The following is a 24,749-nucleotide window of genomic DNA, read 5'->3' on the forward strand; positions in this document are numbered from 1 at the left end:
GCTCGTAAGAAGCTAGTCGTGACCTGGGCTGCTGAGTCAGGTCCATGATGGGGGCTGGGTGGAGCCTGCGGTTAAATTAGGTATTGGGTCCCTTGGCTATCTTCAAGAGCAGAAAGTAAATTTAGACGTTGACCTCTGGAGAAACTCAATAGCAGGCTTGGTTTAGGAAGATAGGACAACAACTAGTAGGGAAATTGGGGCTCTAAGCTTTACTCATCTTGAGTGGCTTCCATCATATGTTTCTCCAGCACAGGGCTGTGAACTGCATGGGTCTGTAACACAGAAGCCCGCTCACTGCTTTGGGTTTCCCCTTCCACAAATTGGGCGTCATTTCAACCAATCCCTCTCTCTCCAACAGAGATATTAAGAGGGTGAGTTACCAAACACCCGCCAATCGCTTGAGGCGTCCTCAAGAGAGGTGCTCCATAGGTAGGTGATATGGCAATCGTCCTGTCAAGCAGCAACGTGAAGACCTTACGTGGGTGGAAATGAAGACCGTGTGCACGAGGTCCCGGACTGAAGCACGAGGTCCCGGACTGAAGTGTGGTGACTGCTGTATGTAATGAGGAGTACTTGAGATGCTGTCTTCCATATTTAAATGTAGGCTGCAAATGGAAAAACAGGTTTTACAACTCTAAATGCACTTTCTACTACACAGAATGGTGACTGGAGCAAAAGCAAAAATAGCTGCTCACACCATACTCTGAGAAAATCTAAATCTGAAAATGATCATTTTTATTTGCATGCTACCAAATAAGGACATGGGGGAAGCAATGAGTCACCAGTGTTCTAGCACTCACCAGACTCCAACATGCTGGGAGGGTATTCTTTTTTTTTTTTTTTTAAGATTTTATTTATTTATTTGAGAGAGAGACAGTGAGAGAGAGCGTGAGCAAGGAGAAGGTCAGAGGGAGAAGCAGACTCCACATGGAGCTGGGAGCCCATGATCATGATCTGAGCCGAAGGCAGTCGTCCAACCAATTGAGCCACCCAGGCGTCCCTGGGAGGGTATTCTTTAAAATGAGATTTGGACATTCTAAAATTTACATGAAGCTTCCCCTGCCCCCTCCCCCCACCATGTAACTGTAAGTTCTGAAAAATGGGCCGAATCACAACTTGGCGGAACAGTTAGGCTGCTGCTCCAAGGAACGAGTTCCATACTTGGAGAGCCTTGGATATATGGAATAACACTTCACATCTGAAGGGTACCTTAGACTTCTAAAAGTTCTTCCACCTACATCATCTCATTTGATCACATTTGATTCTCACAAAATCCTCGAGGCAAGGTGTTTGTAAGTGTGTGGTTGTCATATTAAAATATCATTGAACCGTGGGGCTTTTTGTAGAGACAGGATGAATTGCTGCTGCCAGAGAGGGAAAAAAGGAACAAACAAATGAAAACGAGGGGATTTAGAGATCTAAGCTCCCTGTTAACATTTCCCGTGGCCCCTGTACAAACCCAAGTTCTTAAAGTGCCAAAACCCAGCAGAAAGGTTGAGGAATTGCTTGCAAGCCAAGTGTGTTTTCTTTTTCTCTGTGCTTTCAGAAGACAGCTTAAAGAGAGTTAGGGAATGTTCTGGCCTTTTGTTTTGAAACTTCCTCTGCTTGTTGTCTCCTTGACTGCAGACTGTGAGATTGGTCTATTTGCTTTAAACAGACTGAACAACCTTTAAAATAAGCAGACTTCTATGACGGGCTGCCTTATTTTGGATGTGCAAAGATGTTTACTGAGCTTCTCATCTAAGACTTGATTCTTCTCTCAGCGTGACACAGTTAAGGGTTTAAAGGGGAGCGCCGTCTGTTGTAGCATGTTTTAGAAGGTGCCAGAAGAAAAATGCCTCTGTTCTACAGCATGATCAGCTGTCTGCATCTCCCCAAGGATTTTTCGTGAACCTTAGAAGGAAATCTGTATTATTCAGGCTCCCAAGGGCAAACCACTCTTGCCAAGAGACCTGAGCAGTTTTCAAAGATGGAAAACCTTTCTTGTGTTCCCAGTAACCAGCTTAGCCTCGAGTCAGGGTGGGGGCTCAAGACCTTCATGAAACCCAGGAAAAGCATTTTCTGGAGAGTTTTGGATGATTACCATAGGTTTTACATATTAACTCACAGCAGAATAATGAAATAAACAAATGAAAAGGATATCCACATTGCCTCCCTTCTTCATCAGACAGAGAGAAAGGGGTAAAGAGGGGGGACTTCTGTCCATCCCCCACAACCACCCCAACTCATCACCCATCTTTGTGGAGCACAGCTCACTGTGTGGGGGCTTGCCCCCTACCCCACCCCAGGAAAAGAGGCCATGAGGGTGAGCAAGTCAGGGGGTGCTGGGCATCAGGACATCAAACAGTAGATCATAATAGAAACCAGAGTTCCAGGACACAAGGGGTCTGATCCTGCCTCCATCTCGAATTACTTGCGTGACTTTGGTCAAGGCATCTCTCTGTCGTTCATCTGTAAAACCAGAGATGGGACTAAGTGTTCCCCAAGCTTCCTAATAGCTCCTAAAAATTAGGATTGTCTTGGTAAGGACCGTGTGAAGAGGTTGTGAGGCAAAGTGTGATTATCCCTCTTAGCTGTAAAAGAACAGACTTGGGAGGTGGTGTGAAAATCACCCACAAGAAAGCCTTGTGATGGGTTTGGAAAACCATACAGAAACACAGAATTGCGTGCGGTGTATACCATGCATGAGATCTATGAGGCTATATAAAATGGGACTCGGGTAAGAAAGCCCACATCTTAAAGCAGAAAAGTCAGGGGTTTGAACTGAAGCTGTGCCCTATTCCTTTCTACAATCTCGCCGCATGATAATGTAGCACCTTGTGCACACAATTAAATGTCAGCCACAGAAAACATTTCCCTTGGCTTTGTTGTTCCAGAACGGGATTCTTTTGTCCTCAATATAATGGATATGCAGAAACAATGATAGAACAGAGATTTTTTTCTAAAGCGATGACAAACACACTGCTGCTTCCTCCCTCCCTCCTTCCTCCTTATCCCCACCCCCCAAAATAAATCATTGTTCAAAAAAAAAATCCCATTGTCTATTGTCCACGGAGATCAGGATCTGCCTAGGAACAGCTCTGGTGGGCTCGCAGTGGCCCCTAGCAGCCGGTAGGTGGCGCACGAAGGCAGCGCAGGCGGGAACGAGGGGCTGATCCCGGCTTGGTGGGGAGACGGGAGCAGGGGGTCCCGCCGCCCCCACCCCCGCCCGCCCGCCGTCTTCCACCCCCTCCTCACGTGCTAATTGCTGGATACTCTACTGGGACTTGGGTTAGGGGAAAAGAAAGCGGGAATGGGAGGCGGGGAAGGGAGGTGGGGAATCGGGTTCCAAATACACAAAGGCTCCGGGGTCTCGCTGCCCGGGAGCGGGGCGCCCCTTCACTTCCCTCCCCCAACCTCGCCCTGCGGCCGTGGCTGCGGCCAAAGGAGAGACCCGGCCACTAGGAGGAAAATGGTGATCTGGGTGCGGAGTCCCACGCGCCGCGGTGCCTCGGCTCGCCAGCGCCTGGACGCGTCCTTCCCCCGCTCAGCCGTCGCGGGCTTCGGAGCCCCAGCCCACCCCAAACGCTGTGCAGCCGGGCGCGGGGCTGCCCTCCGACTGGGGGCAGGACCTGCCGGCCGGGCCACGTCCCCACCAACAGGGTCTGGCCGAGCCCCGGAGCAGCAGGGTCCCCTGTGGGTGCCTGGCCCCGGTTGGCGCCATCAGCAGGCCTCCTTCCGAGAAGAGCCACCAGACCCTGCCCCTCCTGCGTCGGGGGCTGGCGCTGTCAGCTCGCGCGGCGCTGAGTGGGCCACGCGGTCGTACGACCCCCAACCTCTGTCTAGTAGAACATGGTGTTAAGATTCCTGATGGCCCTAAAGTCAGAGGCCTGGGTTGAAACGTGAGCATTAACACCTGGGGCTTTGTGACCTTGGGGCTGTTCCTAAACTCCCCGAGCTTCCATCTCCCTAGCTATAAAATGCGGCAGTAATACTTACCTCATAGGAATGTTGTGAGGATTTTTTAAAAGTGGTACTTAACTTAGCAGGAGGCCTGGCTACAGTAACTATTATTATTAACAACCTGACTCTCCTTAGAGAGGGAGGAAGATGCACAGTTTGCTGCCCTTGAGACAGATCTGGAATCATTGTTGCTGAGACCTGAGAAGGATTGGAGGAGGAGATCCAAGGGAACGGCTTCAGACCCGCCACCCCCTAACAGAAGATGACATGGGTCTCCCTGCTGCCTTCAGCCCCAGGCCCTCCTCCTGCCCCTGAGGTTGGGCTGTGGCTAATGTTAGGTTCTCTTCCTCCTCTCCCCGGATATGCATTCTCACTGGTTTTATAGGCCCTCCTCCGTAGGAGAGTTCTGCTAGAACGCATTACATGGGCTTTCCCAGTCAGACACACCCAGGTTGGAATCCTAGATCCCTCATTTGCTAGCTGGGAAATTAAGCAGGTTATTTAAGGTCCCTGAGCTTCAGTCTGTTCCTTGATAAAAATGGTGGTCTGATTCTTACTTCACATGGTTTCTGTGAAAACTAATGGAGATAGTGTACATAAACTGCCTATCGTGTACTATCTCTTAAGTAAATTAAAAATTTTCCATTTGACAGTTGAAATTAGGTTAGATGGTCTTGCAGAAGATAATGGAAGTTCACTGGAATTTCCACAGCCATTCGGCAAAGGTGAACCCAGCAACAGCTAACAATTAGCCTCTCTACTCCCATCTGAGTCAGCAAGGCTTATTTTTCCTGAAGGGAGAGAGCAGAAATCCAGTGAGGCCACATTCTCCTCAGAGCCTCACAGGTATAATTCAGACACTGAAAAAGGTTTGTGAACTTTTGGGGACCACCAGATGCCCGTTTTAGAGCGATAATCCAGCTGGAAAGTTCTCTAGGGGTAGGGCTTGCTTTAAAGTTGCATTCTAAGCCGTGGTATGTGCCAGGCTCATCATTGGTTCCTTGGTGACTTCCTTAGCACTGACTGCATGCATGCTGCCACCAAAGCAGAAGTGTGGTGACTAGGGTGTGGCACATAGTGGGCGGGCACCAACCTGAGGCGGGTGGGAGGTCAGGAGCTGCTGACCCTTCTCTAAAAGGACACTTGGACATTCCCACGAGCATCAGATTTGTATAGCTTTTGGGAGAAGCTCCGTCAAAGGGTGGACCAATTCCCTTGGGCAGTGGTATGGCCAATAGGCAGCTTCCAAGATGACCCCCAAGCCTTGCCTCCTGATGGTTGTTGTCCTGGTGTAGTCTCCTCCCTTATTAAACAGAGCTGACCTGTGTGACCAAAGTGAGTATTACAAAATGACAGCGTGTGACTTCCAAGGCTAGCACGGAAAGCACATTGTGACTTCTACTTCGCTCTCTCTTCTATCACTCATGGTGGAGAAGGCCGGCCACTATGTCATGAGCATACTCAAGCAGTTACGTGGAGTGTTCCACGTATCAGGAACAGCCGTGTGCTGATTCTGCCATCAGCCAGCACCAGCCTGCCAGCATGTGAGGGCATCAGCTGGGATGAAGTAGATCCTCTAACCTCAATCGAGCCCTCAGATGACTGTAGTCTTGCCGGAAAGTCTTGTTGGCTCGCATCTTGGCCACACGAGAGACCCTAAACCCAAACCACACAGTTAAGCCATCCCTGAATTCCTCACAGAAAAACTGTAGGCTTATTTAAAGATTTTATTTATTTATTTGACAGAGAGAAATTACAAGCACACTGAGAGGCAGGCAGAGAGAGAGAGAGAAGGAAGCAGGCTCCCTGCTGAGCAGAGAGCCCGACGCGGGACTCGATCCCAGGACCCTGAGATCATGACCTGAGCCGAAGGCAGCGGCTTAACCCACTGAGCCACCCAGGCACCCAAAAGTAGGCTTATTTAAACGGTAGAGATGCTACATTAGATGTATTAATACTAGATGACTAATTCAGCAACATTCAGGAGAGCCATAGGGTTTCCGTCGACTGAGGTTGGGCTGGTAATAAGGGTCCTGTCCCCTCACTTCTGCGATTACGGTCCCATATACATGTCTGAGTCTAAAAGGCCCTCGTTGACCTCCTCTGGAAGTCCCACCGCCAAAGGATCTATGGGGGGAGGCTCAAGCTAGAGTCTCCCAGCAGGACTGAGCTAGGAGTAGCCCTAAGCTCTGCTTTAGGGAAGGGTTGAGGGTAGGGTATTCCCGCCCCTCCCTGCCCTTTCTCCCCACAGCCGGTCCTCGTACTTGGTGCCAGTATAAAATTGCCAGCACTGCCGCTGCTTTTTGGTCTTATTATGAGTGTGTCTGTTCTGCTGTGCTGTTTGCCGTGTGTCGTTGGAGGGGGAGGGAATGTGAGTGCAGAAAAGGAAGCTGTGTCAGATCTTTCACTCTTCATGTTAGAAGCCTGCTGCTGACTAGCCTGTAGGTTGGGTGGGAGAGAGATAGGTTACCATGTCCTGAGGGATGTAGAACTGGGCTATCTCATATAACTATGAAAGTTCCAGGAGTCAGGTCACTTGGCTTCTTCCAGAAGTCTCCCAGTCATTTCTCTCAGTCCCCTTTAGGCAGAAGCATGTGGCTGAGGCCGCGCCCCTAAGTGGTGGGCTCGGTCCTGTGCACGACTCTGCCTAGTAGCGGTCTCATGCTTTTCCACTGTTAGTCCTCCTTGGGAATCACGTGTTTCATTTCAGCAGAATGAATTAAAATGACTTATTAGGTAATAGTCTTGAGCTGACCAAATGCTACTTGAGATCCTGCTCTTTTGTGAACTGTCTGCCAGTGAGTACAGCAAACCAGTAATTTTGTTAAGTCTAAGCAAATCTGCAATATCTGACTGGGCATCTCTATTGTTCAGAGGTCTGAGGCTGTTTTGTACAAACCCGTACACTCCCCAGATTTAGGGCCCTAACAGTGTTGGCTTGTCAGGAAACCTCCACCTCTTGAAAGTCATCCTGATCCCCTAAAAATTCCATTTCTTATTTTTGATGTGATTCTAAGTTTCAGTTTTTTTATTTTTTTCAGAAAGTTTTATTTCTGCTATATTTTTAGATTCCAAAGTATTTATTTAAGGTGAACAAATGATACAGCCATACACAACTGCTGGAACTGCTTTTAATTGAGAACAAAAAAGGAATACCTAGGACGAGAATATGCAATTACCACACTTATTGTTTCCAGTGAATTTTTGTCAAGTTTGTTTATCTTATTCTTAATGTGATGATACAGCAATCCTTGGAAAAAGAATAACATTTGCGTTAAAGAACAAATCTAGATAAAAATGGAAAACAGAGTTAGCCACAACCCACAAGGCCTTCTTTGGGAAGAACTCTTGAAGAAAAACCAACTCATGCTTCACAGAAGAATACTGTGCTGTCATTCTTCCCTTTATAGTGCCAGAGTGTTCCTGAACAAAGGCCTCAAGGCATTATCAACTCGTCATCTATTTTTTGATGTGATTTCTATTTTCAGGACCCTGCTTTCCTCCCTCTTTGTTCCTGATGCATCTGGTCACTGGTGCCTTCTACTTTGGTCCTAACATATTGAATGTGACCAGCCCCCACCTGGAGAGCTCACCATAGTGACCACGAGTAGACAGGCAGGGTCATTGTCCACCCACAGGAGCCGAGGAAGACTTCAAGGATCCACCACTCAGACAAGCTGGAGGTATGTGGAGTCCGAAGGATGATAAGATTGTTTCAGATGAACTGGGAAGGAACTGGTAGACTATCGGTATCATCCAAGCCCTGGATATTGTTTAACAAACAAACACAACGCAACACAACACGACTCCTTTTTTTTTTTGTGCTGGGATTTCTGATTGGACACAAGTCCCAGTGTGTAACCTAATCAAAACAGCTATCATGTAGTGCTTAGACATTTACATAGCTCAACCAATCTTATAGGGTAAGGAAAAAAAGAAACCGAGGGTATTTCTGTTTTGCTGATAAATGATGGAGTGGGGTGTCTCTAAACATGTCTGCCACCTCAAAAATCCTGCAGCTTACATTCGATAAATAAATTTAATCTGATTTTAATATTTATTCATCAGTCACACATTCAACAATTGTTTCAATGTCTATTCTATACTAATCACAGATATATATATTAATGAATGAAACAGACATGGGCTCCTCCTTATGAGTCCACTGGATTCATCAACCCATAGAAAACTCTAAGTAGATTCACAATGTCATACATTCTGTGGAACAATTTAAATGGATTCAGAGACAGAATAACATGGCATGCCTGCTCTGATAGGGGGGTTAGTAATGACTTTGCTATGAAGAAAACATTTAAATCAACATCTGAATAAACTGTTCAACACACTCACTCTAGCCATGTGTTGATATTCCAGGAAAAAACACAGTGTGGGCAAAGACCCCGAGAAGAAAAAAGCACGATGTGTTTAAAGAGTAGAACATTCTGGATATAGAAATTTGCAGACGAGGGAACATGCTAAATCATAGCCTGTCAGGTTTTGATTGGGTAATTTAGTCTGGCCACCCGACTAGCTTTTAAATCCCCTTCACAATACTCCCTCTAAAATAGCCAATCACCTTGTGCTCGAGTCTCTCCACAAGAGGGAATGTACAATGTCTTGGAGTATCTATGCCAGTTTAGGTTAAAAAAATATGAATTTGTTCCAACAAGGAAGCTGGAACTGGAATCATGAATTGTAGTCACGGGCCTGCACCTGAGGAAATTTTCAAGTTGAAATGTAAGAAGCTACTTAGATAGCTGTATTTACCTTTCTTTATTATGTGGAGTGCCAAGGACATACAGCAGGATTTCAAGTTCATCATTCTTTTCTAGAAGGAAAAAAAAAAATATGAGAATGATAAGACGGCTCTTGTGAACCTGCCACACTTTCCCATTGTAGCAATTCATGTCGGTATCCTAGCAAACCAACAATTGCACAATCAGGTCAGTCGTACCTCTGAAAGACAGCTGTGTGTTTGGGCTGAGTGGTGAGGTGGGAGTGACTTTCCTGTGGTGTTTGTGGTAGGTGATGTAGAGGAAGTGCACTTACTCACCAATTTTACAAGAGTCTTTGACAATGTGAGTTGACTTACATGTGGCCTATTATTGATCTGACTGCAGAAACTCAATGGCATTCCACAAAGATTCTACCACTTATTTGAAAACATTTCCCACAGCCAGTCTACACCACTAATAGTTTGAGACTGGTTCCAGAGTACATCAAGAAGCCTACCTTTCAAGGTCTTAAGGAGGTCCTTCCAAATTGACAACTCACAGGCCACTCTCTCTGAAAGCCATTTATAAAGTGATATGGTGACTGCTATGCTACCCTACCTGAATCAGTCTTCAAAGGATTTTGGACCATCCTGCAGAGTTATAATACTGCTCAAGGTGTGAAAAGTCAAAAAGCTGAGTAGGATTAAATATTAACCCATGCAATGAAACCCTATTGGTAGTTCAAAGAATTTCACCGGAAAAATAAAAGAGAAAACCTCTCTTGGATTTTGCTTCTCAGAGAGCAGTAATGCTCTAAAAGTATCAAAGAAGTAGAAAAGTAAGCCCCCCCCCCAAAAAAAATTTCAGGCTATTTTAATGAGGCGGAGTCTAGTATCCATGTGGCACTTCGTTCTAGACCGGACTAAAAAAATCTATAGACCAGCACTGCAAATATCACACCCAGCTTCTTGACCTGCTCATGGGGGTCACCTACCAGACCTGCTCTGTATTAAAGGATGAGACAGAGTCACCAACATGCCTGGAAGGCTGCCAGCTCACCAGGACTGAAGGGATCTCTACTGGGCCAACCAGATGTCAAGAAAGGACTGTCAATAGCATGCTTTTAAAGTTACCCTGTGATGAGCTGAGGTAGGACTGCTCCAAAGAGTAGGCCAAAGGACTCCTTTCAAGATCTTCTCGAGCGTGACTTTTGTGATGACTTCCAGAGATGACAGCTTGGCCGAGACCGCAACAGACATTGCAGGCCAACGGCCAGGTGAAACAGAGCTGGTCCTTCGGAGCAGAGACATCTAACAGCCCATCTAGAAAGAGCAACTGGCCCTGCAAACGAGGATTGGAATTGGAAGCCACAGGTTAGTCCCTGACACTTATGCACATTATTTACGAGAACAATGCCCAGCACCTAGTGTAGTAGGGGCTTAATAAATGTTAACAATATTGTCAGTCTTTAAGGTTCCTCACAGGAAACTGGAGTTCATACGACAGTTTGCCATTAACCGGTCCATGCTCATATTTCTGCCATTTACTACTGAACACTAAGGGCAGATTATTAAGAATGTTTAATACCCGTGCTTTCTTCCATCAGATGCAAATAATACTTCATGAATTTTATGAAGATGAATAAAATAACGGGCATAAAACACCAACAATTTTGCCTGGTATACTGTTGGGACTCAATAAATGGTAGTTATTATTATTAGTCCCTGGTGGCCGAGGGTCTGGCAGTGGTGTCTGCTAGAAGATTCTGTGATGAGAGAAATGCTCTGTGAGTTGCCCACTATGCTAGCCACTAGCTACCTGTGGTGGCTACTCAGCACTTGAAAGACGACCAATGCAACTAAAGAACTAAATTTTTAATTTCATTTCATTTTAATTCAACTACTTAGTTATGACATGGGGCTAATGTGTTGAACAGTGCAAGACTTGGTGGTTCCTCGGTCCTACCTCTCCATATCCTGTCAATGCTCCCGGCAAGTCCACTTGTCGCCCGTGAGTATCTCCACCAGGGGTTGGGACAAGAGTGAAGAGAGGATGAAAACTGTGTTTTGCTCAGGTCAGTGTGGCGAATAAGAGAAAGAAGAAAAGTCAGGAGCGCTGTGGGGACTGTTTATTCCCAGCTCTGCCTACTGTTCTTGAGCGAGTCATGCGAGCTCATTTCCAGAAGGAGAGATTTGATACTGATGTGACTCAAAGGTCCCAGCCATCTCATGATCACAGAGAGAACATAGAATTGTTACACAGTCTTAGGTTATTTTTTAGGTATCGTGTGGTGCACTGAACTCCATTTTGTATCTCCCTCATTTAAAGGTAATGTATAGAAATGTTGGTGTATGAAGTATGGTAAGTGAGTAGACAGAGGTAAAAAGGAAATTAGGGCCAGGAAAAGAGGCATTAACCTCGGGACAAAGAGAAAGGGCTTAATGCAAAAGAACAAGTGTCCTGTGGGAGTGGAGCGCTCTGGCCCCATCCCTCGGCAGATGGGCGGCCTTGTAAGGAGCAGGTGTAGGCAGGAGTAGAGAGCGCTGGGGAGAGCTTGACTGGTAAAGACTTTGCATAATAAACCCATCAGATGACTACAGAGTGGAAAGGAAATTCTGCAAAAACAGATCTTCTAGAATCTGCCCTGAGTAGAGGAGCACAGGACAAGGAGCCTAGAGGCCCATGTTTCTTCTCTGGGTCTGTGGCTAGCCAGCTGGGTGACCCGTTCTTCATCTGGCCAACTTCTCGGGGACACAAATTAATCATCTGTGCAGTGAATCGGTTAGGCTCTCTAGAAGCTTGGAAAATCTGTAATTATGCTCAGAGCCCTAGAAATTTTAAACATGCTTTTCTTTGCCAGGAGCCGGAAACTTGGGGGACACGAACAGCTGCTGAACCAGGTAACAACCTCACCACACGCGTGGGTACACATATATTTTTTCATCTGCTGAAGAACAAGGCTGTGCCCTATTGGATATGACCGTTCAGTCTCCATCTGAAGCAGTTTATGAACCAAGGGTCATGAGATCCCCTTGGTTATAAGCATAATTCTAATTGATTAGCCTTGACAATACCCAAAGAGCTTTCTAGATTGTTTAAAGAAAGAGCCAGAGTAACTCATCGGACTATCAGAGCTGTGGTGATAGGATGTGTGTGTGTGTGTGTGTGTGTGTGTGTGTGTGTGTGTGTGTATGTGAGACACACCGTTGGCATTTGGGGAGGAGCTGGTTATTAGCAGGAGAAAACCAGTGGCAAAAGAAAACCTCTTAGTCATCTTTCCTCCACCATTTTTTACAGTCTCTAAGTCCACAACTTGTTTTGAAACTCGGCCCCTCCTCCTCGGCTTCCCCAAGGCTGCTATCTCCAGATAAACAGCCTTGTGTGCCCTCCCTGCTCTCTCCCCCATTCCTGCTCACATTCCTCTCTGCCCATGTCCGTTCTTTCCTGAGAGTTTGTTGGGAATCTTGACTCAGCCCACCTGCCCAGACCAATAATAGGAAGTAGTAGTTTCAGAGACTCTCGGGGAACGAATAGACATACGCACACCTTTTTCTGACCAGAAGTCTCCCGGAAGCAGTTCCAGCTGCACCCTGAACCTTAATAACATCAGGATGAAAATGAAAAGGCTGCAAAGTGAGCCAAGTCAGCTCTCCAAATGAAATTCTGCTGCTTCTCAGCTTTGCAGAGTCCTTTGGCACCCAGGCTGGTCACAACAGACATGACAACAATCTTCCCTGTGGTTTCTGCTTCCTGGTGACAGCCTGTCCCACTGACCTCCCTGGTCAGGAGAGGATCCTTTTTTATCGGGGCCCTTATGGCTAAATTTATGGCTCTTTTATTAGGTTAGCAGGTGCTTTAAGTGAGGGAGTAAAGAAGCGGCATGATTTGCATGTAGCTCAAGACAGGAAACAAGGAAGTGGAAAAATTTATCCACAGTTCTTTTCTATGTGAAGGTTGCAGAATTCTCCAGGTGCCATTGAGAGAAAGGCTCCTTCCTGCTTCAAGCCTAGATTTTGGGTATGTTAAGGCTGCAAGGGTTTTCTAAATCATGATAACTTCTATTGGTAGGAAAAGGAACCTAGAGAAAAAGTGTAAATAACATGCCCAAAATATCACACATTGCAAAGCTAGTTAGAAAAGCCCCAGAACTAAAGGCTGGATCAACCAATTTCCCCAGATTTCACCTCTCTCTCCCTCTCTCTCTCTCTCTGTCCCTCATTCTCTGTCTCTGTCTCTGTCTCTCCTCCTTGATCTTCTTCAAAAGGGACCTTCTTTGGTGGGCCTCGGAGAAAAGAGAAAAAAAACCGTTAATCTCTGAAAGACACAAAGAAGATTGGCAACCTGTTTGCAAGCTTCCCTTTATTTCTTTCAAGATATTCAGTATTCTGATTTTGCCCAGGAAATAGAGAAGAAAAGGAAAAGAGAATCAGATATCTTTAAAAGTAAAACAAAGCAAATAAAGAAAACTGCTTTTGAAAGAAAAGTGACTGTTCCTGTGTGTGTGTGTGTGTGTGTGTGTGTGTGTTTGTGTGTGTAGGATCAGGGCCATGTATCTTTTGAGAATAAGCTAAAGAAAAACGTAAATGGCCTCCCCGTTAAGTGGAACATATAGAAGGACACCTTCTTTGCCTATTGCGGTCCTTAGAAGCTGAACAATGACAGTGGGGACAGATGAGTGCGACCACTGCAGTTCCCTGGGTCTCTGCTTGGCCCTATATTCTGCGAGATCATCCCACTTCCTTTGGGCTTCTCCTGGCTCTCCCCCAGCCCTTGCCAAGTCGGCTGGCTTCCATTATTAGTCATTCTAATAAACACTTCTAATAAACACAAACCCTATAAACCAATCCAGGATGCTACTTTTGGTTCTTACACGCTGCCTTTAGAAAAGACTGATCCCTGCGTTAACTTTGTCATCTGTCCTGGAGAAACCCAGCTGCGATCTCCAACATATGCTGTTGCAAGCTGCAATATAAGGGCCATATTTAGTGTACGTTTTCTTGTTAAATGGAATCTGCATTCCTAAGTGAACTAAAAATGCTTAATTATTAATAAGTCCCCCAGGGATTAGTGACATTTGGGATGATTTTATCATGCTGTAGATATTTAACAACGTAACGTGTATGGTGGGGTCTAATCCAATGCTTTCATTGAAAAGAACATTCCCTCCCAATTCGTTTCGACTCAGATGCCATGCAGATTATTCATCCCTGAACACCCAGCCCCAGGTGGAGGGAGAGGGAAGTTCTTGAGGAGTGAGATGGGACTGGAGCGGCGGCTTCAGTGAGGGGAAGGCTGGGAGGAGGCACCGAAGGACTGGAATTGGTTTGGGGTGGACCATGCACCAGCTGCTTTCATCCACATGGAGGCAGGGGCTGCAACAGACAGAAGTTTCTGGAAAGATCACAGGACTAGGTGCCAGGCTTCTAGTCCTGCACCAATTTGCTGTGCAACTCTGAGCAAATTGCTCGACCTTTCAGAGATGGCATTTTTTTCATATATTTGAAAGGGATCATTACACGTTTCTTAACCATCTGAATTGTGTGCCATATAGGAAAGGACTTCCGACAATTAAAACACTTTGCAAGGAATATATTTAAAGACAAGGAAGAAGGAAATAACATTTACTAAACCCTCTTTACATACTGGGAGTTGTGCTCAATACTTTTATAAACATGAAGTCAATTCGTCTTAGCAAAAAAAAAAAAAATATATATATATACATATATATGTATATATATATATGTGTGTGTGTGTGTGTGTGTGTATAAATAGGCGCCTGGGTGGCTCAGTTGCTTAAGTATCTATCTGCCTTTGGCTCAGGTCATGATCCAGGGTCCTGGGATGGAGTCCCATATGGGGCTCCCCGATCAGCAGGGAGTCTGCTTCTCCCTCTGCCTGAGGCTTCCCCTGCTTGTGCTCTCTCGCTTACTCTCTCTCTGACAAATAAATAAAATCTTTTAAAAAATTGAGATTGGTATGGTCGCTTCGTTTACAATGAGGAAACTGAGGCTCAGAGCTCTTGCCTAAAGCTCTTCATCGCAAGACAAGTGAGTCGCAGAGCCAGCCTGAAAACCTGAAAGACTAAGGTTTGTGTTTGAGCAGACAGGATGTAAGAAGAAAGTGGGTCACAACCTTAAATTTTGAATAGAAATGTTCAGGCAACCTGAGCATTTGGTTGACTGATACACGAGGATATGCAATATCACAACATATGAACATTAACCTGAAATTTTCCTATTTTGTCATCAGGCTGTGTCTCTGCACAGTTCTGCTACTACGAAAGAAAAATCTCCATGTAAGAGTATAGTGCCAAAGACAGGTTTTTAAATAAAGTCAGTGTTTAGGGTGTCCTGCCATTAGGTTTGTATGATCTTGATACGTTGGTGGTGGTAGGCTGACGGGTGATAATGAACTTCCCACTTATGACAGCCTCATTTCTGCCGTGTAGCTGTGAGACTGGCCTTTGATGGAGGTTCTGCCTCCCGTGGTAACAGTTGTTTCTTTCCCCTCCACTTCTGTTCAAGGCTCTGGGTTCTGCCTCGGATAGTGGAGATCCCATTTGCCCACAAATGCTTTGCAGGCTGTGGGCCCTCATTGCACTGTTGGGCCTGGAAATGAAGTTACTGATGGCGGTTTATGAGAGAGAGAGAAAGCAGAGCAGGGTCTGGATCAAGAGACCGGGAGCCAGTCCATCACCTGCTCCCTCGTGACCTTGCGTCACATCTTGATGCTTCAGTTTCTCCATCTGTTGGTGGAAAGAGTGATACATGATACCTTGCTCTCAGCGAGTCAAGAACATCTTTGTAAAGCACCGGGAGATGCTAGAAGGAGCCTGAAAGACTTGTGCTTCCCTTTAGGTGGTAAAATAACCCCCCAGCTGACGGTCTAAGCATTACAGAAGACCATCTTTTTTAAACAAAAAGATAATTTTCTGTCCAGACAAAGTGTTTGCATTTCTTCACACGTCAGTGGCTGGACCTCAATTTTCATTTAAGTAATAGAGAAGCTTAAACAAGTAGGAGGAGCGCCTATGGCCGTTATTATTCCTACTAGGTTACTTTTCACCCGCAAAATGCGTTTCCTTACTAATGAGAGAACTGAAACCAGGAGAAGTGAGTGGATTGCCGCACGGGACTTAGGGGCAGAGCTGTGAAAATAAGTCCCTCTTCTCCAAACCTGGTGCTTGTCCCTCTCCACTTCATTTTGGATAATCCCGAAGACTGAACTTTGTTCAGTGGCGGTTCTTCCACATCTCCTTTCCTCCTTGCTGGTACAGCAGGGCGGAGGCGGCGGTCTGCACACTCCTCCTCCGGGGAACTGGAGGCGTGGGGCCCTCCGAGGCCACACTCTTCTCCCGGATGCTCTCAAGTAAGGGTTGCGGCGACGCGAGAACCCAGACACGTCTGTTTGCTTGTTAAGCTGGTTCCTCATTGCAAGCCCGAGGAAAATCCTGCCAAAAAATCACATTACTGAGTCACTGGGACCTCCAGACGGCTCTAAGTGGAAGAGCCAGTCAAGCTGCACAAGTAATATTCAGGCCGAAATAGCCGCGTCGTGATGCTATTACAGACATGCGTTTGCTTTGTATGTGCTTCTCAGGTGTATCCAGGCTTAAGAATCAGAAGGGAAGGCATGGCTTGAACACCAAAAGAGCACTTCAAACTGGTATTTCTTTTCCTAGGGGGAATTAAATTGCCAAGATCCTCAGTGACTGATGCAGAAACACGGAAAAGCTGCAGCTGATGAGGCACGAGCTCCGTTGTTGACACGCATTCATTGGTGACCTCGGGTCTCCGCGTGTCCTTGGCCGACATAGGCTGCTGTTGTTCAGCTCCTTGCAAGGAAGTATCCCTGCCGGTGCCACTCTGCAAAAAGAGTTCTACTGAGATTTTTAAACAGGGAAAGACAGAAATCTGCCAAGGGGAACCCCAACGTGACAGCTGCTGCTGGCCATCGTCTGGCTGCTTGCCGCTCAGACAGAAAGAAGGAACCCTCTCAGAGATGCTCCTCTCGGCCCCACTTGAGCAGCCACTGCTCCGGCGGGCATCCCTGGGAAATTGCCCTGGAAAATGAGCAGCTCCTTTTCAACAGCCGACTCCCAGCTGCTCCCCACCTCCGAGGCTGCTGTTGGGCACGACAAAGCAGCTGGCCCGGCCCGGCTTGGCTCTCTTGCTGCCAGAGGCCCATTAGGAGCCTGAGCTGGAAGGCACAGGTGGGCAGAAGCAGTGTGAGCCGCCCAGGTGGCACGTCTGCCTTCCCACCTGCATGGTCTTCCCCAGCTTTGGCTTGAGGGGGTGGGTGATTGCAGGGTTGGGTGCCCTCCCCAAGCCTATCAATCTTCCCTTTTCACCCTGCACCATGCTGTACACCCCCCACCCAGCCCAGAGCCTCGGCTGCACACACAGCACCGCCGCCAGCCCTTCCCCCAGGAGCGAGAAGGGCCAGATCTGGCGCAGAGCCAGGCTCAGAAGAAAGGGCGAGGGCAGAGAGAGGCGGTAGGTGGGGCGGGGAGCCTTGTGTTACACATTCAAAGCCTAATTTTGGATCCGAGTCATCCTTGTAGCCAAGCCTGAAAGATCACCGAGGCCCCAGAATGAACCCATAGCTCCAAGGCAGGGCACGGGCAGATCCTCAGCTCTCTTGCCCACACGCGCTCTCCTTACAGAGGTTAGGCTGGCCTTGTTTGGCTTTTCAGAGGCATTTTCTTTAAAGCAACACAGGGAGTCTTTTTGCCTCCTGCTGGCTGAGGCTCCTGCAGGTTCCCAGCCCTTGTCTCTGCCCACGTTCACGAACCGCAGTGAGCTAAGGTGCCCACCAGAAGCCTGGGTTCCTCGTGCCCCCAGCCCCCACTCCTGCTTGAGACAATAAGCCCACAGGACAAGGGCAGCAGGTGACAGAGTGGGCACCTTCCTATTAACTACAGAAACCACTCTCCGATGAGGGGAAGAGGGGCGACCAGACGGGCTCTGGCCTCTGGGCACAGAGAGAGAGAGAGAGAGAGGCTGCTCCCTCTTCTTCCAAGGGCGTGGGCACTTCCTTCGGAGAACTGGCTGCTGCTAAGAGCAGGCTGTTGCCTCCCTGGAACTCAGGGCATTGGGACGCTTGTTTGCAGAGCTGGCCGGCCCACAGCCCGGAGCAGCTGGTTGTAATTATGCACTGCAGCTTCAGAGGAAGTTGCTGGCTGCTGCGCGTGTGCTGGGCCCGGCTGCACACTGGCTGCTGGGCTTCGGGGAACAATGGAGATAGAAGCCAGTGGCAGCCGGGGGGAAAGGGAGGAGCAGGACAAGGGTGAAGGGAGGCAGGAAGAAAGGGCCCAGCGCCGGCCAGGGAGGGACCCAAGGTCTGCGCTCCGAGGAGCCCTGCCTGGTCTTGTTCCAGGAGTCCTGAGCAGCCTGTGCCCCTCTGTCAACAGCCCCTTGACTTTTTTTTTTTTTTCTTTGAAACCGTACCTGCTTAACGCTGTTTTTGGAGAAGCATGCCTGGCCTGACACAGTGACGAGTGCTCTTCAGCCTGTTTAATCTAAATCAACTGCATCTTTGTAGCAGCTGGCCACAGGGAAAAACAAAAGAATTCACGCTGAGAAAGGCAGATCTGCCCTGCCTAGAAAGTCCTTCCGCAGGCTCAGTGCTGTGCCCATGCCCAGATGCCACGTCAGGTGGGAGAGAAAAAAAAAAAACAGCAAAAAACAAACAAACAAACAAACAAACACTTTACAGAAGGGAATTGTGGGTTAATTCACAGGTTTCTTTTTTTTTTTTTTCCCTGTTTGGAGAAAAACTTATTAAAATCTCCTTTTTTAATACATTCCAAGGTTTCTTCTGTGCTTTCTAATTAGAACATAGCAGGAAAGTGAACATGGTGGGGGGGGCAGTGGGACCTGGCGGCTGTGTTTGGAAATTCCGGGCCTCATCCCAGCAGGGACTTTCTCTCAGGTATGTGGCCCTTCTCCTGTCTCCTTCCTCCCTCCTGTGAGGAGGTCACCTGCCTCTTCCACGTGGCTCAGAGCTCCCAGCAAAGGATTCAGAATCCCAGGTTTTTGCCAGCTCAGGGAACAATGTCAAGGCCCCGGACCAGCCGAGTGGACAGGCCCGAGATTCCCGTGGCCTCTAGATGACCCCACTCCACTTGTACAAACTCCTGATTTATGTCGCTTTGAAAGGGCGGGTGTCCTACCTGGTACTGGGCACCCTTGATGTAGAAAAGTGACAGCCATACACAATGACACATTATTGGCTTGGGCTGGTAAATGAGGAAGCAATCTCATTACCTTTCCCCCTTGTCCCTTGCCTACCACAAGATTACTTGAAATGCTATCAATCAGTAGGCGTGAATGTGCGGAAGTGCCAGGCTTCATGTAGGCACCGCAGCCTTGTTCCCTAATGATTAATGAAAATAAATGATGACACTATTCTTTTTAGGTCTGATTGCGAGGCTCTCCTTATTGCTTGGGCGGGGCTATTACAGCGACAGGTAGAAAGGATTTTCCCAGTAAGATGCAAGGAAGCAGTATCTTTTCTTCCTTATCCTTCTCTTTCCTCCACTCGAAGTTCTAGATTTTCTACCCACGCACATAACCCACAGAGTTCACTCCTGGAACTATGTTTTTCAATACGATAGACATCATTTCTATATAATACTGAAAAGTAATTAAAATTGAACAGGACTGAAAATTCCGCTCTATAACCGTTCTAGAAATCCTTCAAAGGCTCAGCAGCCACATGTAGCTAGGGGCGGCTGTGTTGGACAGAACAGAATTGCAGAAGGTCTCTAGCATTGCACAGAGTTCCGTGAGACAGCCTGTCCCATTCGACAGCATCTGTTTGCTCTCGTATCCCAGGCCTTCTCTTCCTTCCAGAATCCTCCACCAATAATTTTTATAAAAGGCGGAATTTTTTTTGGCTTTAATCACAGCTTAAATCAGAATGAATTTGCTTCCTCTAGGCTCCTAAGGGAAAGCTCCCTAGCTACAAAGGTGGTGGAACCTTTTAGTTTGTTGAACAGGGTGTGGCATCACAGACATGGAAAAGACACGAGTCAGCAGACAAGTTTCGGGCAGTCTGACCCTAACCTAGTCCTTTAGATAATTTTCCTAGATAGTTATTCTCCTCCTCCTCCTCCTCCTTCTGCTTCCTCTTCTTCTTCTTCTTCTAGATTTTCTTTTTAGGCAATCTCTACACCCAGTATCGGGCTCAAACTTACAATCCTGAGAGCATGAGTTGAGGGTTCCACCAACTGAGCCAGCCAGGCACCCGCTTCTAGGCAGTTCTTAATCAAACTCAGGGAAGCTACCATGAGACTAAGTAGTGAGTCAAGAAAGATGTAAGGGCATCTCCATAAAAATTTGCACGATAAATAGAGAGTAATGGCTCTTTTAGAATTCCGTGGTATACTACACTGTGAATTCCTGCAAGGAGGCTTTGAAGTTAGGCAGAGATGCAGCAGAGCCATCAAGGACTTTGATGCAGCAAGAAGGGAAGCGTCTTCAAAGCTTCCAGGGGGAGAGATTACAACAACTACCTGTAACCAATTGTTTGGGTCCTTGGCGTGTGTGTTGGTCAGGGCAGGGCTGCACCACTCAAAAATTAAAGAAACCAAAAGACACATCGGAAGCACCGTACTCAAACTGACTACAACCAAAGGGCACAAAGGAGAAGCTCTCTGACACTTCGACTGGAAAAGAAAGCATTGTACCAAAACTTTATTTATTTATATGTTTCTATTTTCTGGTTTAAGATAAACACCTTGCTGGCAGATGGTAGATACTTTTCATTAAAATTTATCATTTCGTGTTCCTTTTTACGACATTTCCAAATCTGCTTTATTCTCTTCTTGCAAGGGAGTGGAATCTGCTATATATCTTATTAACAAGTGAGACCACATGAATACAAACCTTTCCTGAGCGTCTCACGATTTAATTTACAATAAAAGCATCCCGAGTGCAAGCTCTATGACCAAGTTATTATTCACAAGTTCTTATGAACTTTTATTTGGCCCCATTGTGGTGAGGGTATCGGTGAGTAACAGAGCATTCCTGGAAGGAGATAAACAGGATATTACCAAAGTTGCTTTCTTAGCCTAAGCTACCTTATCGCTAAGCAGCTGTTCTGTGTTATAGCCACAAAGCCGGGCTCTCAACTGGCCTGATTTTCCCAGTTTTCAAGGCTTACATGTGGGCCTCGCCTTGTTTGAAAGGGAAAGCTGAAACAGGGAAGGAGAGTAAGAAAAGACTAGATCCGTCAAACCCAGCTTAGAAAGTTTCCGAGGTAGGAGTCAGAAACCTTTGGGAGTAAGAGATCCTAGTCTTCTCCTTTCTGACCCCCGTGGGAAATATGGGCTAAGACTGGGGAAATGCCTTGTTGAAATTCTCCCAAGGGTGCATTTCAGAAAATCAGCCAGGGATGGTCTCCTAATTGGCAAGGCAGGGAGCTAGCCCTATTAGAGCGGTCAGCCTACAAACCAGCAAAACCGGGTCCCTTTTCAACCTTTCCCCACTCCCCGTGCCTTGGGCTGCAGAGTCAGTCTTTGAGGGGAGCCGCCCCATTCCCAAGCGACACCTCTGATGGAGGTGTCAGAGCCAGAAGGCCACAGAAGCTCTGGCTACAGCCACCGGTTCTCTTCTTGGACTAGAGGTGTCCTCATATGAGCTGGGAATAGGGCAAGCGGGGAGCAGGAGAGCAGGCGGCATTCTCCAGCCCACCCCCGCTGAGGCAGATTCACCATCTCACTCAAAGAACGAGCAAGAGGGGACCAAATGGTAGCCTGGTCCTCCATGAACAAAGACTCTGAAAACGACGCTCCTTCGTAATGGAGCTGGCTGTTTTCCTTTTCTTCAAGTCTTCATAAATCATATGCAGCAGTGTTGGCGTGAGTCATACGGCTCCACAGCAAAGCTCCCGCTAAGCCACACAGCTGCACGGGACAAAAATACCTCCATGAATAGAGTATGTTTGTCCTGCATGGTTTATGGTATAAATAAGAAATCAGCAGAAATGTAGGGGTTCCCCAGCCTCTTGTTTCTGAGTCTCATAACCCCGTGGCTGCCTCCTCCAGCCCAGGAGCTGCCCTGTGTCAACCCACCTCCCTGCCTCCTTGCCTTTGAGAGGAAAGGAAAAGGTGTGATTGGTGTCATTTTCATATACTGATGGCCTTACTCATTGATAAGTGACCCTTGTAGTCCATGTGGACCCTCAACCAGATGAATGTACTTGGTCTTTGAATTCTAATGGAATAAGGAACAATATCCCCTTCTGTAAAAGGCCTTGCGGGTAGATGGGGCAATAACATGGAACCCAGTGAAATCATGGGCATGTGACTCCAACCTTGAGCTTGCCCTTGGTGGGTCTGGGACCTCTTGGGGGATCAGAGGTGCCAGCATCTCTTTTCTCCAGATCCTCTGTGTCCTTGCAGGAACTTGACGAGGTGGTCTCCATGCAAGCTCCTTGAGGCCCGCTGAAAAGCGGCTGGGGTGACCCAGTCAGGCTGAGTCCACGTCACTCCGCAGACTTCTGCAAACCTTTTCCCCACCTCTATGCCTCAGCACATATGAGCCCTTGGAGTCCCCCTCCTTCTTAATCCTCTCTCTGGCTTAGAACTTCCAGAATCTTGTTTTCTGGAAGACTACTTGATATAATTTTGGTTAATATTTAAAAATTTCACACCATACCCACTTCTTCTCTATTTGATTGGGTCCTTAGGACTTCTGTGTTATTACTTCATCAGCTAATGAAGTTGCTGACAATAAAGTATGCTGGTGGAACACATTTGCCTGACTGATGGAGGTATTCCCCGTGTATGTGGGTCACATGATGCTGGTTAGGTGGTGTGTCTCATTTACCTTCAGATTAGGGTATTGTTTAATATGTATTTAGGGCTTTGGTTTTAAGAGATGTATTTTTTTAATTAAATACATATTTTGAGTCCTGACATCTGACACGTTTAGCTTGTATGTAAAATGTTTATATAATTTGCCTATCTAAGTTCAGTGAAGTATAAAATACACTAATGAATGATAGTAAATCATTTTGCCCTGATCAGCCTCTATTTTTTTGTGGCTAGACTAGAAACAAGCTAAGACTTTCCTAACAGTCCAAGTATGATTGCTTTTGGATTCTCTTCCCCCCAGTACACAGGGTAAATTCCTGCCCTCAATGACACTCTAGAATAAGTTTCCAGCCACCTTTCTGCTTCCGGGCTTTTGGGGTGGAAAAACAAGGAGAAAGGTAGGAGACAAGACATTTTCAAGCAATCATCTTTTCTCTTTGAACTATCTGTTGACTTGCGTTCCTGATGTGGAGAGAGAGAATGAATTTCAATGTCAGAGGAAACTAGTTTTGAATCTATTAGTTTGTAACCTTGAGCAAGTTGCTTGCCCTTCCCAACCCTCACTTTTCTCATCTTTAAAAAGTGGGCATACTTCCTGGGTTGGTTGTAAAATGAAATGACTTGACCCAATATCTATCTACAATGGCATTCAATAAATATCTACTCTTTTCTTAGTTCTGTCTTAGCTTGGATAGAGGTTTCAGATACGCCATATTTAGAAGATCTTATGAGGAAGCATTTTAGTCGTGTCTCCATCACCATGTAAGGTAAGTAAACTAAATTGCCAGTTAGAATGTGGCATCTAGAAAGTTCTATTGGTCTCATATTGTAAGATGTCAAATCCTCAGCTGCAACCCCAAGGCTCTTTGGCTAGTCATCAACAAATAGTCACATGCAATTCATCCCATGGGGAGGTTGGCAATGGAAGTTCCAGCCAGGCTCCAGGCTGGGGGAGGATGATGAGAGGTGTGTACTTACCTCTGCCACTAGCTCCAATCTGGTCTATGTTTTAAAGGCCACAGAGTGATGTCTGCCCCCCACCCACACATCCACCAAATTTCTGCTTAAAAAGGTGACACTGGGGCGCCTGGGTGGCTCAGTGGGTTAAGCCGCTGCCTTCGGCTCAGGTCATGATCTCGGGGTCCTGGGATCGAGTCCCGCATCGGGCTCTCTGCTCGGAAGGGAGCCTGCTTCCTCCTCTCTCTCTGTCTGCCTCTCTGCCTACTTGTGATCTCTGTCAAATAAATAAATAAAGTCTTTAAAAAAAAAAAAAAAGGTGACACTGATTTCAAGTACATCTGGAGCTCACGTTCATCCATGAAACCAATCATGGTTGGCATGGGTGGCCCAGGCAATAATTTCCTGTGTTCGACTTCAGTCACCAGCCTCCCCCTGGAACAAAGGATAGACACAGTCCCACCTAAACTACATCGACAGGGAGTAAATTTGGGGAGGTTTGCCAAAATAAAAATGATTGTTTTCTGTGCACCCAAATACAATCGATGTTGACTACAAGCAACTATGGGACAGACAATGTGATGGGAGTGTTAACCCATGAATTTGGGTTTCAGCAGGTGTATCAGTGAGGGTCTAGTTGGGAGACAGAAACCATAGGCTGGTTCTGCAAGCGCTGGGCAAACTTAGGAGGGGATTCCCTCACTGCTGTAGGAAAGAACTGCTTCTGTGGAGTCAAAAAGTCAGGCTGCGGGGCTGGTATCCAGCATTGGCAGCAGACATCAAGCCAAGAGGGAGCAAAGGGGAGGGAGTCAGTCCCTTCTCCTCCAGCTTTGAAGACTCCCTCCAGTGCCCTTGATTTTCAGAGCTTAACATGGAGCTGCTAGTAAAGGGGAAGTGTGGGTGACATGGTCCCAACTCCAGCATCATAAAGCCAAATGCACGAGTTGGGGTGTGGAGCCGAGAGACCATACTTTCCTAACTGGGCAGTGATCACCCTTCAGCATACATTGTTTGCTTCCTTGAGGATGAGTGGACAGAAGTGTATTAAGCCTTGGAAGTCTGGATGGCATTGAATAATGCATGGAGAGCTGAATCATACTTCTATTCTACCTTCAAAATCCCTTATATCTTGGGCAGAGCAGACCTGATATCAGAGGGGTATACTAGGTGTGACCATAAAATAAAGGGATGGCATTCCCCAAGGAAAGCATTTCACCATCTTGAATTTTTCCTTTCTGTGCTACAAGTAGGTCAAGCTTTTCCGTTCCTACCTCGGCTGTAGGTAGTCAATGTCTTGATAATTACTGAGCCGT

General features: G+C 46.9%; 1 protein-coding gene across 1 annotated transcript in view; it reads right to left on the reverse strand.

Moving 5' to 3' along the window:
- Positions 1 to 209: 209 nt before the first annotated feature.
- LOC309863103 (uncharacterized protein) overlaps positions 210 to 24,749 on the reverse strand; it is a gene marked incomplete at its 3' end in the record, with an annotated part of 79,636 nt that continues 55,096 nt past the window's right edge. Inside the window, exons 2-5 of the mRNA XM_082727589.1 lie at positions 9,791 to 9,998; positions 8,710 to 8,770; positions 479 to 605; positions 210 to 272 (exon numbers count right to left, since the gene is read on the reverse strand). Of these exons, the coding sequence (XP_082583715.1) occupies positions 210 to 272; positions 479 to 605; positions 8,710 to 8,770; positions 9,791 to 9,998 (459 nt within the window). The remainder of the gene's footprint in view (positions 273 to 478; positions 606 to 8,709; positions 8,771 to 9,790; positions 9,999 to 24,749) is intronic.

Source organism: Mustela nivalis (assembly GCF_964662115.1).
Source record: "Mustela nivalis genome assembly, chromosome: 4".
Classification (NCBI taxonomy): Eukaryota; Metazoa; Chordata; class Mammalia; order Carnivora; family Mustelidae; genus Mustela; species Mustela nivalis.